This window comes from Pelmatolapia mariae, linkage group LG12 (genome assembly GCF_036321145.2).
Source record: "Pelmatolapia mariae isolate MD_Pm_ZW linkage group LG12, Pm_UMD_F_2, whole genome shotgun sequence".
In the NCBI taxonomy this organism is placed as follows: domain Eukaryota; kingdom Metazoa; phylum Chordata; class Actinopteri; order Cichliformes; family Cichlidae; genus Pelmatolapia; species Pelmatolapia mariae.
The window spans coordinates 12,819,044-12,834,133 of record NC_086237.1 but is presented as its reverse complement, the minus strand read 5'-3'; the positions used below and the strand labels follow the sequence as shown (position 1 = coordinate 12,834,133).

Genomic DNA, 15,090 nt, shown 5'->3' with positions numbered 1-15,090 from the left:
ATTTCAGAGAATATATCTTTGCCAGTCACATGTTGAGCTTGATCACTAACCAATATTATAACCTCTAGTCTTAATTCATTCATTCACTCATTCATCTTGCATCAGTGATGCATCAATGATCAAAATTCTGTTAACATTTGGCTGTAATTTGTTAATTTTCTTGACAGCAATGTATTTTCTGTAATGTGCTTATTTATTTAGTTTTATTAATTCATTTTATTAATTCTCTGTATTTCACACAGACGGCAAAGAAACTGACAGAGGATAGTTTTGCAGAGAGCAAACGAAGCGAGATCAGCAGCGACAAGACTCGTGATCCTGGCATCAACTTGTATCTGGACAGCATCGGCACCACACATGTTTCTGTGCTGGCTGCAGATGGATCTGCTGTGTCTGTCACCAGCAGCATCAACGACGAGTCAGTACCTGCATCATTCTGTTTCTCTGTTAGAAACCTGCTATCAGACATTTTTCTTTCTTGAAACTGAAGATTTAAGAGATTATTGAGAAACTTATTTTTAGACTATTTCTATACTACAAAGCGTGTCTTGGTGTTGTAGTTAATTTAATTTTTTTATTTTTAAGATTTGGCTCCAAGGTCCTCTCTCCAAGCACTGGGATCATTCTCAACAACCAGCTGTCTGACTTCTGTGGTAGAGCTAATAGCTTCTCTCCTGGTAAGAGATCTGTAGGATGCTTTTTTTCATTTATTATTTGTGAAATACAAGACGAGGAAGGCGGATTATTTCATAACTAATACCACAAAGGGTTTAATTTTTTTCCTGAAATTATTTTCCTGACAGGACATATTTCTTTAAGTAACTTCTAATAATGGCAAAATAGTACCATTGAGGAAATCAGAGGAGAAAATGGCATTTCATAATCCATTGTGACGCATCATGTTTTGTTGATCATGGAAATGATCAACAAAACTGCCAAACTGAAGCACATCATGTGAATTTGGAATAAAATTGCATTTTGAATGTTGAAGAACAGGCACAGTTGAACACACTGATGTAATAAAATCTGTATCAGTACTTGCTCATAAGGGGCTCGTGTTATTGTTGGGGTTTTCTCTCTATTGAAGTGGTTTAACCTTATATTATAAATGTACTGTTGTGATTTGACGGTATATGCATATTTCTATTCATTTAAATATATACATAGGACAGCACACTGGCACGGTGTTGCCTTATAGCAAGAAGGCCCTGAGTTTGATTCCACTGGTGTGGAGCTTGCATGTTCTCCCCATGTTTGTGTGAGTTCTCTCTGGGTACTGCGGCTTCCTCCCACAGTCCAAAGACATGCAGTTAGTAGGGTTAGGCTAATTGGTGACTCTAAATTTCCCATAGGTGTGAATGCGAGTGTCTCTCTGTGTTAGCTCTGCATCAGGCTAGCGACCTGACCTCGGTTTACCCTGCCTCTTGCCCTATGATAGCTAGGATTGGCTCCACCACCCCTGCAACCCTGAGAAGGATAAGCTGAAGATAATCGATGGATGAATCTATATATAGATCTATAATATTGATTCAAGTGTGTTCAAGGTTCTGTATAATTCAGTTTGGACATAGCATCATTCAAAAATTAATCTAACACACTGACAGAGTCTTAGTAATAGCTGCACTTTGACAGACATTTAGTTTGATACAGATTCAGTAGAGAGAACTCACTTCTTGTGTGTGCACTTTCATCATTTGTTGATAAGCATGGGCGGATGCAATTCTAAATTTGTTTGTAGAGCACAGGTGTCAAACTCCAGGCTTTGAGGGCCGGTGTCCTGCAGATTTTAGATGTCCTTGATCCGACACAGCTGATTTAAATGGCTGAATTACCTCCTCAACATGTCTTGGAGTTCTCCAGAAGCCTGGTAATGAACTAATCATTTGATTCAGGTGTGTTCACCCAGGGTCTTATCTAAAACCTGCAGGACACTGGCCCTCGAGGCCTGGAGATTGACACCCCTGTTGTAGAGTATAAAGAAATTCAGGTATGAAAATACTGCATGAAAATACAGTAACTGATTCGTGTATGAAACATTTGTATGAATGATTTATGCACAAATATGTGTGTACAGACTGATTTCTGCTTTCTAGTTTTGTCATTCAAGGTCTTTGTTGTATTTCTCAGGGGAGCGGCCTCCCTCCAATATGGCCCCATCTGTGCTGAAGTCTCCGTCGAAGACGCTGGTGATTGGAGGGTCTGGTTCTGAAATGATTCCACCGGCAGTGGCCTCGGTATGTATGCATGGTACACACAAAAGTGCCATTACATATTAAATAAAATAAATTGATGCAGACTGATGCCCGTCTTTGCTGTTTAAGCTTGTATCATAGTAACAAGATTCTTCTTCCTAATTTATCCTGTAATCATCACTTTCTCATCTCATTTTTTTTTCTTGTCAAGGTGCTCATGAACCACCTTTGGTTTGGAAAGAGTCTTAAGGAGGCAATTGATACTCTGGTTGTTCTTGTAGACTCTAAAAGTGAAGTAAAACTTGAATCCAAGCTTGAAAAGGTAATATTTTTAGTTTATTTTTAATGAAACATTAATAACTTCTATTTCTCTTGTTCCATCTGAGTCTCTCTCCTCTTTGCCCTGCAGGATGTAGTTGATGGTCTTGAAGCTCTGGGACATAAAATAGCAAAATTCTACAATGCAGTTAACGCTGTGGAAAAGGCGTGCAGCTGTATCTCTGCATGGTCTGATGAAAGGAAAAAAGGCAAAGCAGCTGGTTACTGAGACCAAGAGTCAGTGATGTTAGTTATACAGCATGGCTTTAAGGTTATGGACACTGCTGTAGCTACAAAACTGGTAAATCTATATTTGTCTGTTAACTGATAGTACATACATGCTTTACTCATGTGTCTAAAAAGTTCGTGATATTGAAAACATAATGAAACGATCAGATCATTTACATCCCAAATTTCATGCAAAATTGTGCAAAGATAGCAATGTAAAAACTAGACATTTCTTTTTTTTCTTTTTTTTTTTTAGGGATTGCTGTTGATATCCGCCTCAATTTTTTTTACAATCAATATGACCTTTTAAATATTTGTTCATTTTGGGTTTTGACTAAACAAGGAAACCGCTTTCAGGTCGAAATGTAAAGCCCATGCCTATGTTTCTTCGACCTGCATTCTTTCTAAACAGCAGGCCAGCAGGTTGAGACTGACTGCAAAAGTTTTGGTTATAGTAAACAATTCATGTTTTCAAGTCTCATCAAATTCATGTTTACTTTGTAAATTTTAACCCACTGGATAGTCCAGAAGGGAGATAAAGTAAGGTACACTTTAGGGCAGACCTAAGTTATCTATCAATTGATTTGTAGTCCCCCCCTCCAAAAAAAAGCAAAAAACTAAAAGCAAGCCAAAATGTTCAGTTTAAGGCTTCACAAATGGAACTTTACAAACTAGTGGGAAAAGTCTGTGTCTATGTCCATCTTTTATATACAGCATATGTGAAACTCAAAATCACAACCAATTAGGAGTCCTACAACACTGGTGTAGTTACTGTTACAGGCATGTCAGCATCAACAAAGCTAGATCTCACAGACTGTTAGAGCTAAATAGAAAGGTCGGGTCAGTTTTTTATCTGAATATTAGAAGCCACATTTAAATGCTTTTTATTATGTTTTTATATTTAGTTTGCATATTAAGATTTTCTGCTTCATTAGTTCATCCTGCTATTGTTTTGCTGTTATAAAGTGTGGGTAATTCTGCTGATGTGCTCAGGGTTAAAGTTAATCAGACAAGCAGTTTGTGAGGCAACAGTTTTCTTTTTACCTTTTATCTGTCTGAGTTCCTCTGTTTATGCTCCAGAAAAAACATGAGGTCCAGTTCAAGATTAATGCTATCTATCCCTCGGGCTAAACTCAACTCACTTGTGGTGATAGAGCCTTCTCTGTGGCAGATCCCAGATTTTGGAATAGTCTTCCCCTAAATATTAGATCTGCACAAACACTTGATCAATTTAAATCGGTTCTAAAGACACATTTTTATATCCTGGCTTTTAACACATTATGACCCAATGATTTTGGTCTTATTTAATAGTATTAGTTATTGTTTTAATTCTTTCAAGATATATTTATTGACCAATATACATGTTTATATGACAGTGGAGTTTACAGCATCAGATAGTTGCTCTGCTTTTGTACATTAACATCACATAGCATAACAAAATGTAACAAAACATAACATAACATGGTACAATATGCTCCCACACGCCCACAACCCCGGTCCCAGCTGTCCAGCTAGCTTATCCTAATGAGAAGCCAAGAAACTATAACTGCTTGTTATAGCTGCAGAAATGTAGAGAGAGGTGCCCAAATTTTACTGAAAGAAGAGTCTATCACAAAAAGTATATCGTATTCTCTCCAGATGTAGTGTATTTGCATCTCTCTTCTTCCAATGAGTGAGAATAAGTTTCTTTGCAATAACAATACAATAGGATATAAAACACCACTTTGCACTGTCTATTCCCACAGTATCATCAAATACGCCCAGAATAGTTATTAGTGGATCAGGGTTCAACTGCAAATGAAGAATTTGAGAGATTAAATCAAAGATGTCGGCCCAATTTTTTTTTTTTTTTTTTTTTTTTTTTTTTTTGTCTTGGGACAAAAAACAAAACTGTGGCTTAACGTATCTTCAGCTAGGGAGCATTTCTCACAGGAGAGACCTCAGGGTATATTTTATTTAACCTTTCTCTTGAAAAGTGTAGACGATGTAAAAATTTAAACTGAATCAAGCGGTGTCTTGCATTATAGGAGCATTTATGGATATTGTTATTTCTGAGTTTAAGTGTGCGAGTTCATCCTCCCCTAGGTTTGGAAAAGTGCAGCTATCCAAGAACTTTTTCATAGAGTCACAATCTATATTTTGTGCAGCGTATAAATTTGGATAAAATTGAAAAAATTGATTGTTAATGTCTCTGGGGTCTGTTGAAGCCTCACCTGCATTATTTGTAATTTTATGAATTGTACGGTCTTGTTCTTGTTTTCTAAGTTGTCTTGCTAACATTTTATGTGGTTTGTCACCAAGCTCAAAGTATTTCTGCTTGGTGTACAAAAAGGCTTTACTGATTTTTGCTGAGAGTAGATTATTATATTCATATTTTAAAGACAGTATTCTCTTATGTAGCATAGTGGATGGCATTCAGGCGTTCTCTTTATCCAAATCTTTAATTTGTTTGTCAAAGTGAAGGAGCTTAGCCCGGTTTCTCTTCCTTCTAGCTGATTCAAAAGAGATAATGGCACCCCTTAAGTAGGTCCTAAAGGCCTAGTTTCTGAGTTGTCATTTACATCAAAATACAGAGAGATCTGTGTCTCCAAATATTCCTGAAAATCCTTCTCGTTAATAATAGAGGGTTAAGCCTCTATTTTTGCTGCAGTCTAGTTGCATTTTGGATGTTTAAGGTTAATGTGACAGGGGAGTGATCTGAGATGACAATGTTGTTATATTTTGTGTCAATTACATATGGTGTTAATTTGGCATCCAAAAGAAAGTAGTCAATTCTACTATGTGAATTATGCCTAGTTGAAAAGAGAGAGTAATCCCTCCCAGCGGGGTTGGCAATTCTCCAAACATCAGACACATTTGAATTATCAGTAAAGGTGTTAAGAAATGCACTGGAGTTGTTCCTGACCTGCTTAGTTACAGAAGATCTGTCAAGGTAGGGGTCCAACACACAGTTAAAATCCCCACCAATGACAAGGGTTGTTTGGGACATGTCTGGGATAAGTGTCATTACTTTTTTTGAAGAAAGATGGACTGTCCACATTCGGGGGGTATATATTCAGTAGAGTGAGAGGTATAGAAAAAAGCTCCCCGACTACAATCAAATAGCGTCCGTTTCTGTCTGATATTGTGCTTTTATGTACAAATGGAATACCCTTCTTTATCATAACTGCTGTACCTCTCGCTTTAGCAGGGAAGGTAGAATGGTACACATTCTCAATCCACCTAATCGTATATTAGATTTATCTTTCAAATGAGTTTCCTGCAAGAACACAATATCCGGTCCCAATGTTTGAAGATGAGAAAGAACTTTCCCTCTTTTAACTGGATTGTTTAATCCTCACACGTTCCAACTAACAAAGGTTACATTTCTGCTGCTTTTTAAGCTTACATTATTCTGAGCAGCCATGTCAATGAAAAGCAGGGAATGTTATTATCTGGCTCTGCAGTATTTAAAGCGACAACGTAACAGATGGGCGTGGGACCCACTGTACCCTCCCTACTAACCCCCCAAACAAACATTAGAAAAAACAGATTTAAATCGGTAAACACGGGTGTGAACTCTGGCTGAATATACAAGGGTAAACAAGCAGCGGTGTGAGAAAAGAGAACTACAGGAAGCACTCACAACAGGTAAAATAACAATCAAAAGGTAAAGTAAAATCAAATAAAGAACAACAAAAGAACAACACAATATACTTCCCCGTACTGTTACTGCTAACCTCTGTTAACCTAGTAACTCTTACCTTCTAACTGACAGCTCGTCAATAGTAATAAACGCTCCGTATTCACATTTAAGTGGGATATAAATGGAAAAGAAAAAACACAGTCCTGTGTCAACGTTATAGATATAGATGTATCCGTGCTTTTAATACATTTTAAGGTGGATGGGAGAGGTGCTTCTCTGCGTAGTCGAGGGCCTCTTTGGGATCGGTAAAAGTTTTCCTCACATCACCATGGGTCACTAACAGCTTTGCAGGGTATACCAGTCCGTGCCTGACGCCGGGCATCCCACATAGCATTCCTCTCGCATTTGCAAATGCGGCTCTGCGCTTGGCAACAGAGGGAGGGAAATCTGGGAAGATTTTTTTTAAACCCCTTATACGTCAGGTTCCTGTTCTCTGCAGCTTTCCGCAGAATGTCCTCGCGAACGTGGTAGTAGTGCAATCTCAAGATGATGGGCCGAGGAGGATCACTTTGTTTGGGACGTTGGCGATTCACTCTGTGCTCGATCGATAAGTGGCTTCTCCTCGAGAGATGGTGCCTCCGCCAAAAGTTGTTAAACAAACTCCCTCTTTGCCTTCTGGTATTCCCACGATTCTGGCATTATTCCTCCTGGAGCGTCCCTCAAGATCTTCACATTTCTCATCTAACTTCTTTAACTCCGTAGACAAACGCTCCACAGTGGCCTCGAGAGTGGCGATGGTGTCAGAGTGGTTTGAGGCACAGGCCTGCAGTTCAGTCAAAGTGTTATCATGCCTAGCCACATCGCTTTTTATGTCCGAAATTGAGGCCTGGATGCTCTGGTTCAAGGATGATATCTCCAGTGTAGCGCACAATTCAGACTTGATGGAATTTATCTCCGAACGCAAGTTAGTTATAGCGGTTAGTAGCGCTTTATTCGACAGCTCGCATTCATCCTTTTCCAGTGCAGGCGGGGGGTCCCCACCAGGTGAGTCCGAAGAGGCTTCGAGGCCTACATCGCTCGCATCGTTCTTCTTAAGTTTGGGCTTCACCATTGTCGAGAGGCTCCAAGAAATAAATCCACAGTAATCAGCAGGTTATGAATTTTACAAAAAAATGCGTTTGACGTGCTTTTGAGTGTATTAAAAGATTTTTTAAGTAATTTTGACAAGCTATCCCGAGGGACGTCTTCACTCGCACATGCCTCACTAGCGCCCCCGTTATTGTTTTAATTCTCATGCTGTCCTTTTATTTTTATTGTTGTACTATTGTTTTACATTGTTTTTGTTTTAATGGCATTTTCATATTGTTAAGCACTTTTTGTGCATCATGGTCCGTCTGGAAATGTGCTATATAAATAAATTTGACCTTGAACTTTTTATAGTTGTTTTATGTGTTTTATTGATAGGAATAGATAACCTGGACTTAAACTGGATATGTTTTGTTTGGAAACTGTCAGTTTTGTGTACAATAAATTCTTTTCTTCAGTTTTTAATGTCTGCCTTGTTTTTATTGTTGGATTGCATCCAAATTTCCCTTATGGAAATCACAAGTCAGAAACTTTATGAAGCGGCAGAAGCTTATAGAAAAGAATGCCTTTCAAAACACACAGGTCACATGATCACAACTAAATCCAACGCTTTGGTGCGCTTCACCCGAGTTTTAACTGATGAAACAGTTTTTCAGATAATTGTCTACATAGAATCACTGTCTGATGGATTAAAACCCTTACATCTTTCTGGGTTTGCTGTGTAGGAGGACGTTGATAGGAGGTTGAAAAGCAAAGGATGCACAACATGGGCTACAGGTACTCCCAAATGGAAGGACCTGCTATCCATGTATGTATGGGGGCTCATCTCTGTTTATGCACCAAAGAAACCTCAAGAGTTGTTTGTCTTTGGAGAGTAGGCACACCTGGTGAAACATGCCCCTACATCACTGTTGCTGTATTCCCTGAAGCGCACTTCAACAGTGGAAGGACTCAAGACAGCGCCAGGCAATAGAGTCTTGTTCAGATGAAGTTCTTTGTAATGAAAGGAGCAGTTCAAGACCATTCTATTTTTGCCATTGTGCTGGACCATGTGATGAAGTATTTACCATCTCTCTTTGCTCTTGGGAGGTAGTTGCAGTTTGGCTACAACACCACAGCTTACCAGTTTTTCAATTTCTGCATTGTTTGCAGCACCCATTGCTGAGATGTTTCTCTATACTCTTACAGTTTGGCAATATTGCTTCTTGGGTTGCTTGGAAAATTGGCATATCCTTTCTCCTCAACAAGGGTTTGGTATACCGGAGCACTCCATTCATGTTCACTTTATTTGTTTTGCCTCCAGTATCTAAAAGACTTTCGGATCCTCCTTTGACATTGTCACCTCCTTTTCACTTTTTTTATGGTAGAATGTCAACTTGCCACAGTTTTTCAACACCTCTCTGAAGCTCAACAAATAGGGGGCTGCAGGAGGCACAGTTGCAGCTCTAGCTGTGACTCAAGAATCTTTGCTGTGTCTTGCAGTGTCCAACCCTTGCAGCTGTCCCTCGTGGTGATTCAAAGTGCACAGGTTCTGCAGGGTTTATAAGGTTCAGCCCCAATTAGCAGCTGTGAAACTAGGCTGAAGGTTTGTAGGGGTAAATCCTCGAGATGTTTGTAGATTTCTTGAAGAAAGTAGCTGGATATGAATGTTGAGCTAAATCAAAACGCTAAGTAGTGAAGGCATGAAATATTTGCTAGTTCTCACGGAAAGGTCCTCAGGAGTGCCTGTTAATCCTAGCTGCTAAGCTGAAGATGAACGTAGCATGGTGCAGTCAGAGCCATCATGCAAGACAGCATAAGTGTCCAGTGTCATGTCTCCATGTCTCAGTAGGACTTTGATCACTTTAAGCAGAACACAGGAGAGGTCTGAAGGTTTGTCTAGTTGGAGGATTTCAGTGGCAGAGCTCACCAGGAAAGTACCTTCCTTCACACTCTTGATGTTGACCTCATGTAGGATCCAGAGATGTTTGACTTGACGTATGGTGCACACTTTTTTCACGTTGCACTGTACTGCTAGATGTGATCTTTCACATCACTAGCAATGTTGGTTTGTCTTAACCCAGTCTATGATTTGAACCTTATCAAAGGATTTGAATGTTGGGCATTGACTGAGATAATAGTCCTCTGTATTGCAGTATGGACAGTAGGCTTTCAGTGGGCCTTTCTTGCTCTGAGCAGACGATTTGCAGTTCAGTAGCTCAATAGGCTGCTTTACCAGCAGATTCTCTGTGCAATGGAGTATAGTGGCTGTGCGTGTTACTGACTTTGACTCTTTCAGGTGCTGATTTCTGGATGGTCCTCACTCTGTCCTTTTGCTATAAACTTACCAACTATCTAAATGTTTCCATGTTCTCAGCTTCAACCAGTCACATGTGTCTCCAGAACTCAAACCTCATTTCAGCTGGCAGTTTACTAAGGAGTCATGACACGTGAGAACCGCAAATCAGTTTCACTTAACCATCCAGACCAAGGGTCTTCAGCATACCAACAAGAGCACAAATCTGCAGCACAAAATTCTGAAAAGTCCCAACATCCCCACGACGGATATCTGGTGCATCCATGACACTTACAATCTTTCTGTGAGTTTAACTGGTGGGGCTGACCGAATTTCTCAGATAGAGCTTCCACAATGTCATGATAATGGGGTTGGAGAATTAAGGTATCAGCTACGAGGAGAGTTTCACTCAGTTTCAAATGATCCATTCTTGAATAAATCTGTTCTATCTGGTGGCAGCAGATTGTCAAGAGGAATATTCTGCTGCGCAAACTCACTGGGGTCCTTCCAAATTAGATCAGGAATAGAAGGAGTTTTAGATTCTCTTTTGTGCAGTTATGTATGATGGCTGGTATGCAAGGGAGGAATGAGGTTTATACTTGTTTTGCTTTGTTCTTTTGTTTGTGTGTTTTGTTTTACTCTTTTGCTTTGAGCCCTATCTACATGAGCTGCATGCTAAATGATCTTTTGTTAAAAGGCTTGGCATAATAAGCATGTGCTTCAGCCAATACCTTTTTTATTAGCCTTATTATGTGCATTCAATCAATCAATCATCATTCTAACTTTGTGGTAGATCTTTATTCTGTATTCATTGAGAGATTTGAATGCTAATCAAATAAATAAATTAAAAAATATACTGGAATGATGTTATGATGGGTCTTTGTGCTGCTAAAGAATGGTGCTGGTCCCAGCTGGTTGGTGGGTGCTTGAGTCTGGTAATTGGGATGGACCCTGGCAGCTAACTGCCCATACAGGCGAGGCTTCTAACTCTACTGAATGATAGGTGGATGGATGGATGCTCACGCTGTTGGGCATTAGCAGTTTTGATTTTTTGTGAAGGAGAAGCTCTCATGACCCATCAAGTGATGTCACTGTCCAGCCAATTGGTGGCATGCAGTCTGTTGACGTCACATTTTTGCATCACCTCGAATCTCTTGGAACCCTGACAGTAGGTACTAAAAAAGTACCAGGTATCAGGTACTATCACCTAATGGGAAACCCTAAAAACCATGGTGAGCTGTGCCATGCCAGGCTATATTCGCATTCACAGTAATCATTTATTTTGATGACAGAAGGCACAGTGACACTGAACAGTGAGTCTGTAAAGTAAGAGAAGCCTTTTTGGGGAGTATAAACAGGCAATCTTTCTACTAATGAAACACACAAGCAATGTTTCTACTAATGAAACATTGCCTGTGTATACTCATAAACATTTTCATGTTTCACTAAATAATCCAGTATATCCCAAGACGATTCCAACTTTATGACATCTCTAACTTTGGGTTCAGTAGTATAAAAGCACAGTAAAAGAAATGTGCCATTATATGTAATATAACGTCACATATAGTGACACTATCAGAAAGAAAATAGTGGAAGTAATAGAAATATAAATTGTGAAAGATCCATGGCAGACTCGCACACATGTGAAGCATACTTTATTCGTGGTTGGTGTTTTTACAGACACAGATGCGGCGTGATCGCCGATGCTGCTCAGGTGTGTCCACCTCACTGTAGCCGCGCCACTGGCCACGCCCCACCACATAAATATTGATGGAAGTGACTTGAGTCACATGCCTCTATGTCAAAGTTGCTAATGGTAGCATTACGTCCAGCAGTTCATGCAGCGAGTCCTCCGGTGGGCCAGGCAGCGAATCCTCCAGTGGAGGTGGCAGGTTAGTGGTTGCAGTTTGTGGGTGAAGATGCAAAGTGTTAAGGAGAAAATCCTGTATAAGTGGATGAAGGGAACTCAGTAGCCAGGGGAGACCGGAAACCAAGCAATACTTCTCCTCAGGATGATCCAGCCACTGTTGGGTCCACTGTGTGGTTGCATTGTTCTGTCACGATACAGCTGTGTGGCAGGCAGGATGTAGACCCAAATGCAGGACTCGAACTCAAAGTGTTAACCGAAGGAGGCTGATTTTTTGCACTTGTAAAACACCATGAAAAAAACACTTGCAAGAAACAAATCAAAACTCGAAACTAAATGCTAAACACCAGGAAACAGAGCTAGGGAGCACGGAAGGAAAAACACATACACATAGGAGTGGTGAGGGGACGACGCGACACTGATAGAGAGAAACCCAGGGCTGGGAGTAGGGCTGGGCGATATGGCCTAAAATTCATATCGCGATATAATTTGAAGCATGTGCGGTAACGATATATATCGCGATATATTCTTTTCTTCTGTATAACGTATTTTCCACACTATAAAGCACACTTAAAATCCTTTAATTTTCTCAAAAATCGAGAGCCTTATGTATGAATTCTGGTAGTGCTTACTGACCTCAAACCGATTTTGGTGTGCAGAAATCAGTTAAAAAATGTTTTAGTACAACTTTGGTACACCGCACTGCTTGATGGATTGTCAGAGCATTACAGCTGCCGTAGTGAGGAGCTTCGCGGAGTAATCTGGGTCCAAAACTCCGTCCGCTTCAGGTCCCAAAGTCAAACGAACACTGAGAGTTAAAAACGGTCTAAATTCTTTCATCTTTAATAAAATCATCAGCATTGCTGCTTTACCAAGTGTAACAATTAAGTTTAACATCCAGGCATCTATAAAAACAGAAGTTATTAAATTTAACTGAGTTAGAAGTTAACAGGAAGTTAGCTCGCTAGTTTCCACCTGAACATGACATACCATGTTCTGACTGAGAGATTTTTGAAACTAATTAAAACGTACAGCTCTGCTACCACTTCCAACATAAATGAAGACAGAAAACTAAACAGCAGTGAAGTTTGCAGGGTTACTGAAGTTGGACTAGCTGGTATATAATGTTGTGCTATGTGATTGCTAGCGACACAGCTATGTTAGCATAACATTAGCACAGTGAAGCTGAAGGATGAACGCCAACTTTTTTTCCACTCGATAACAGTTAATGTGAGGGATGCTGGTGGTTAGGGACAAATGCAATCGCATAGCAGGATGCTATACATGGGGCAAACTTCAGTCAGGAGAAAAACTGAGATTATTGTCGCCCGGCATAATTTGCAGATGATAATGGTTGTAGCCCTGTCTCGACCAAAACAGGTGCAGCTTGATGACATCATCAACATGCGCTATCGCGATAGAGCGGTATAGTCAAAATCTCTATCGTTGGCCAAATTTATATCGTTTCTATCATATATCGTTTATATCGCCCACCCCTAGCTGGGAGCACAGCTGGAAGTAATCAAACATAACAAGACAAGGGGAAACAAAACTAGACAGGCTGACATGAGACACGGGACCGTCAAAGTAAAATGAGATGAACACAAGAAACACAAGTGAAGCACAGAGAACACCTAAACACTGGAAAAAACAACAACAAACCTGAAAACTCTAAATATTAATAAACACAAAACATGAACATGGAGTCACCAGACTCCGGACCATGACACTTTGAGCTCTACTGTCTACTGTCCTCTACTGTCATTTCATCCTTGTTCATTAGCATGTAATTATCAGGTTTTATATCATGACAGCCCTCACAATTTCAGCATCATTAAACTGTTCTTTGAGACCCTCTTCTATCTGGTGAAAGATGCTGTTGTAACTGATGTCTGCTCCCTGGGGTCCAATCTGGTCCACGTGAATCTGAAGAAGAAACACTCAATGCATCGTGGGAATCCCCCAGCAGCCTATACCTATTGCAGCATAACTAAGGGAGGATTCAGGGTCACCTGATCCAGCTCTAACTATATGCTTTAGCAGAAAGGAAAGTTTTAAGCCTAATCTTGGAAGTAGAGATAGTGTCTGTCTCCCGAATCCAAACTGGAAGCTGGTTCCACAGAAGAGGGGCCTGAAAACTGAAGGCTCTGCCTCCCATTCTACTTTTAAATACTCTAGGAACAACAAGTAGGCCTGCAGTGCGAGAGCGAAGTGCTCTAATAGGGTGATATGGTACTACAAGGTCATTAAGATAAGATGGGGTCTGATTATTTAAGACCTTGTATGTGAGGAGCAGGATTTTGCAATTCAATTCTGGATTTAACAGGAAGCCAATGAAGGGAAGCCAAAACAGGAGAAATATGTTCTCTCTTTCTAGTCCCTGTCAGTACTCTTGCTGCAGCATTTTGGATTAGCTGAAGGCTTTTCAGCAAGTTTTTAGGACATCTTGATAATAATGAATTACAGTAGTCCAGCCTGGAAGTAATAAATGCATGAACTAGTTTTTCAGCATCACTCTGAGACAGGATATTTCAAACTTTAGAGATGTTGCGCAAGTGGAAGAAAGCAGTCTTACATATTTGTTTAATATGTGCGTTGAAGGTCAAAAATGACTCCAAGGTTCCTCACAGTGTTACTGGAGGCCAAGGTAATGCAATCCAGAGTAAGAATCTGGTCAGATACCATATTTTTAAGATTTTCAGGGCCGAGTACAATAACCTCAGTTTTATCTGAATTAAGAAGCAGAAAGTTAGCGGCCATCCAGGTCTTTATGTGTTTAGGACATTCTTGCAGTTTAACTAATTGGTGTGTGTTACCTGGCTTCATGGATAGATAGAGCTGCGTGTCATCTGCATAGCAGTGAAAATTTATGCTATGTCTTCTAATGATGCTGCCTAGGGGAAGCATGTATAATGTAAATAGAATTGGTCCTAGCACCGAACCCTGTGGAACACCATAATTGACCTTAGTGGGTGAAGAGGACTCTCCATTTACATGTACAAATTGGAGTCTATTAGATAGATATGATACAAACCACTGCAGCACAGTACCTGTAATACCTACAGCATGTTCTAATCGCTCTAATAGGATATTATGGTCAACAGTATCGAACGCAGCACTGAGGTCTAGCAGGACAAGCACAGAGATGAGTCCACTCTCAGAGGCCATAAGATCATTTGTAACCTTCACTAAAGCTGTTTCTGTGCTGTGATGAGCTCTGAAACCTGACTGAAACTCTTCAAATAAGCCGTTCCTCTGCAGATGATCTGTTAGCTGTTTGACAACTACTCTTTCAAGGATTGCTGGGGTTGTGGGCGGGTGGGTATATGGGGGCCCAGTCCTGGCGCAGGGCGCCGCCGGTGCATCGAGCCACCTGGGGGACTCTTCAACTGGTGGGGGAGGTTGTCACATCTTGCAGGAGCTTTCCTCTCCTCAGGAATTCTCTCTGCAGGAGGGGGAGATATAGGAGAGGTGGAGGAAGATCTCAGCCTGGGCGTCT

At 40.4% G+C, this 15,090-nt stretch overlaps 1 protein-coding gene across 1 annotated transcript in view; it reads left to right on the top strand.

Moving 5' to 3' along the window:
* The window catches only part of LOC134639266 (glutathione hydrolase 5 proenzyme-like), a 32,807-nt gene extending 29,951 nt beyond the window's left edge, over positions 1 to 2,856 (top strand). Inside the window, exons 9-13 of the mRNA XM_063490385.1 lie at positions 243 to 418; positions 586 to 677; positions 2,128 to 2,234; positions 2,404 to 2,514; positions 2,602 to 2,856. Of these exons, the coding sequence (XP_063346455.1) occupies positions 243 to 418; positions 586 to 677; positions 2,128 to 2,234; positions 2,404 to 2,514; positions 2,602 to 2,739 (624 nt within the window). The 3' untranslated portion in view covers positions 2,740 to 2,856. The remainder of the gene's footprint in view (positions 1 to 242; positions 419 to 585; positions 678 to 2,127; positions 2,235 to 2,403; positions 2,515 to 2,601) is intronic.
* Positions 2,857 to 15,090: the final 12,234 nt, after the last annotated feature.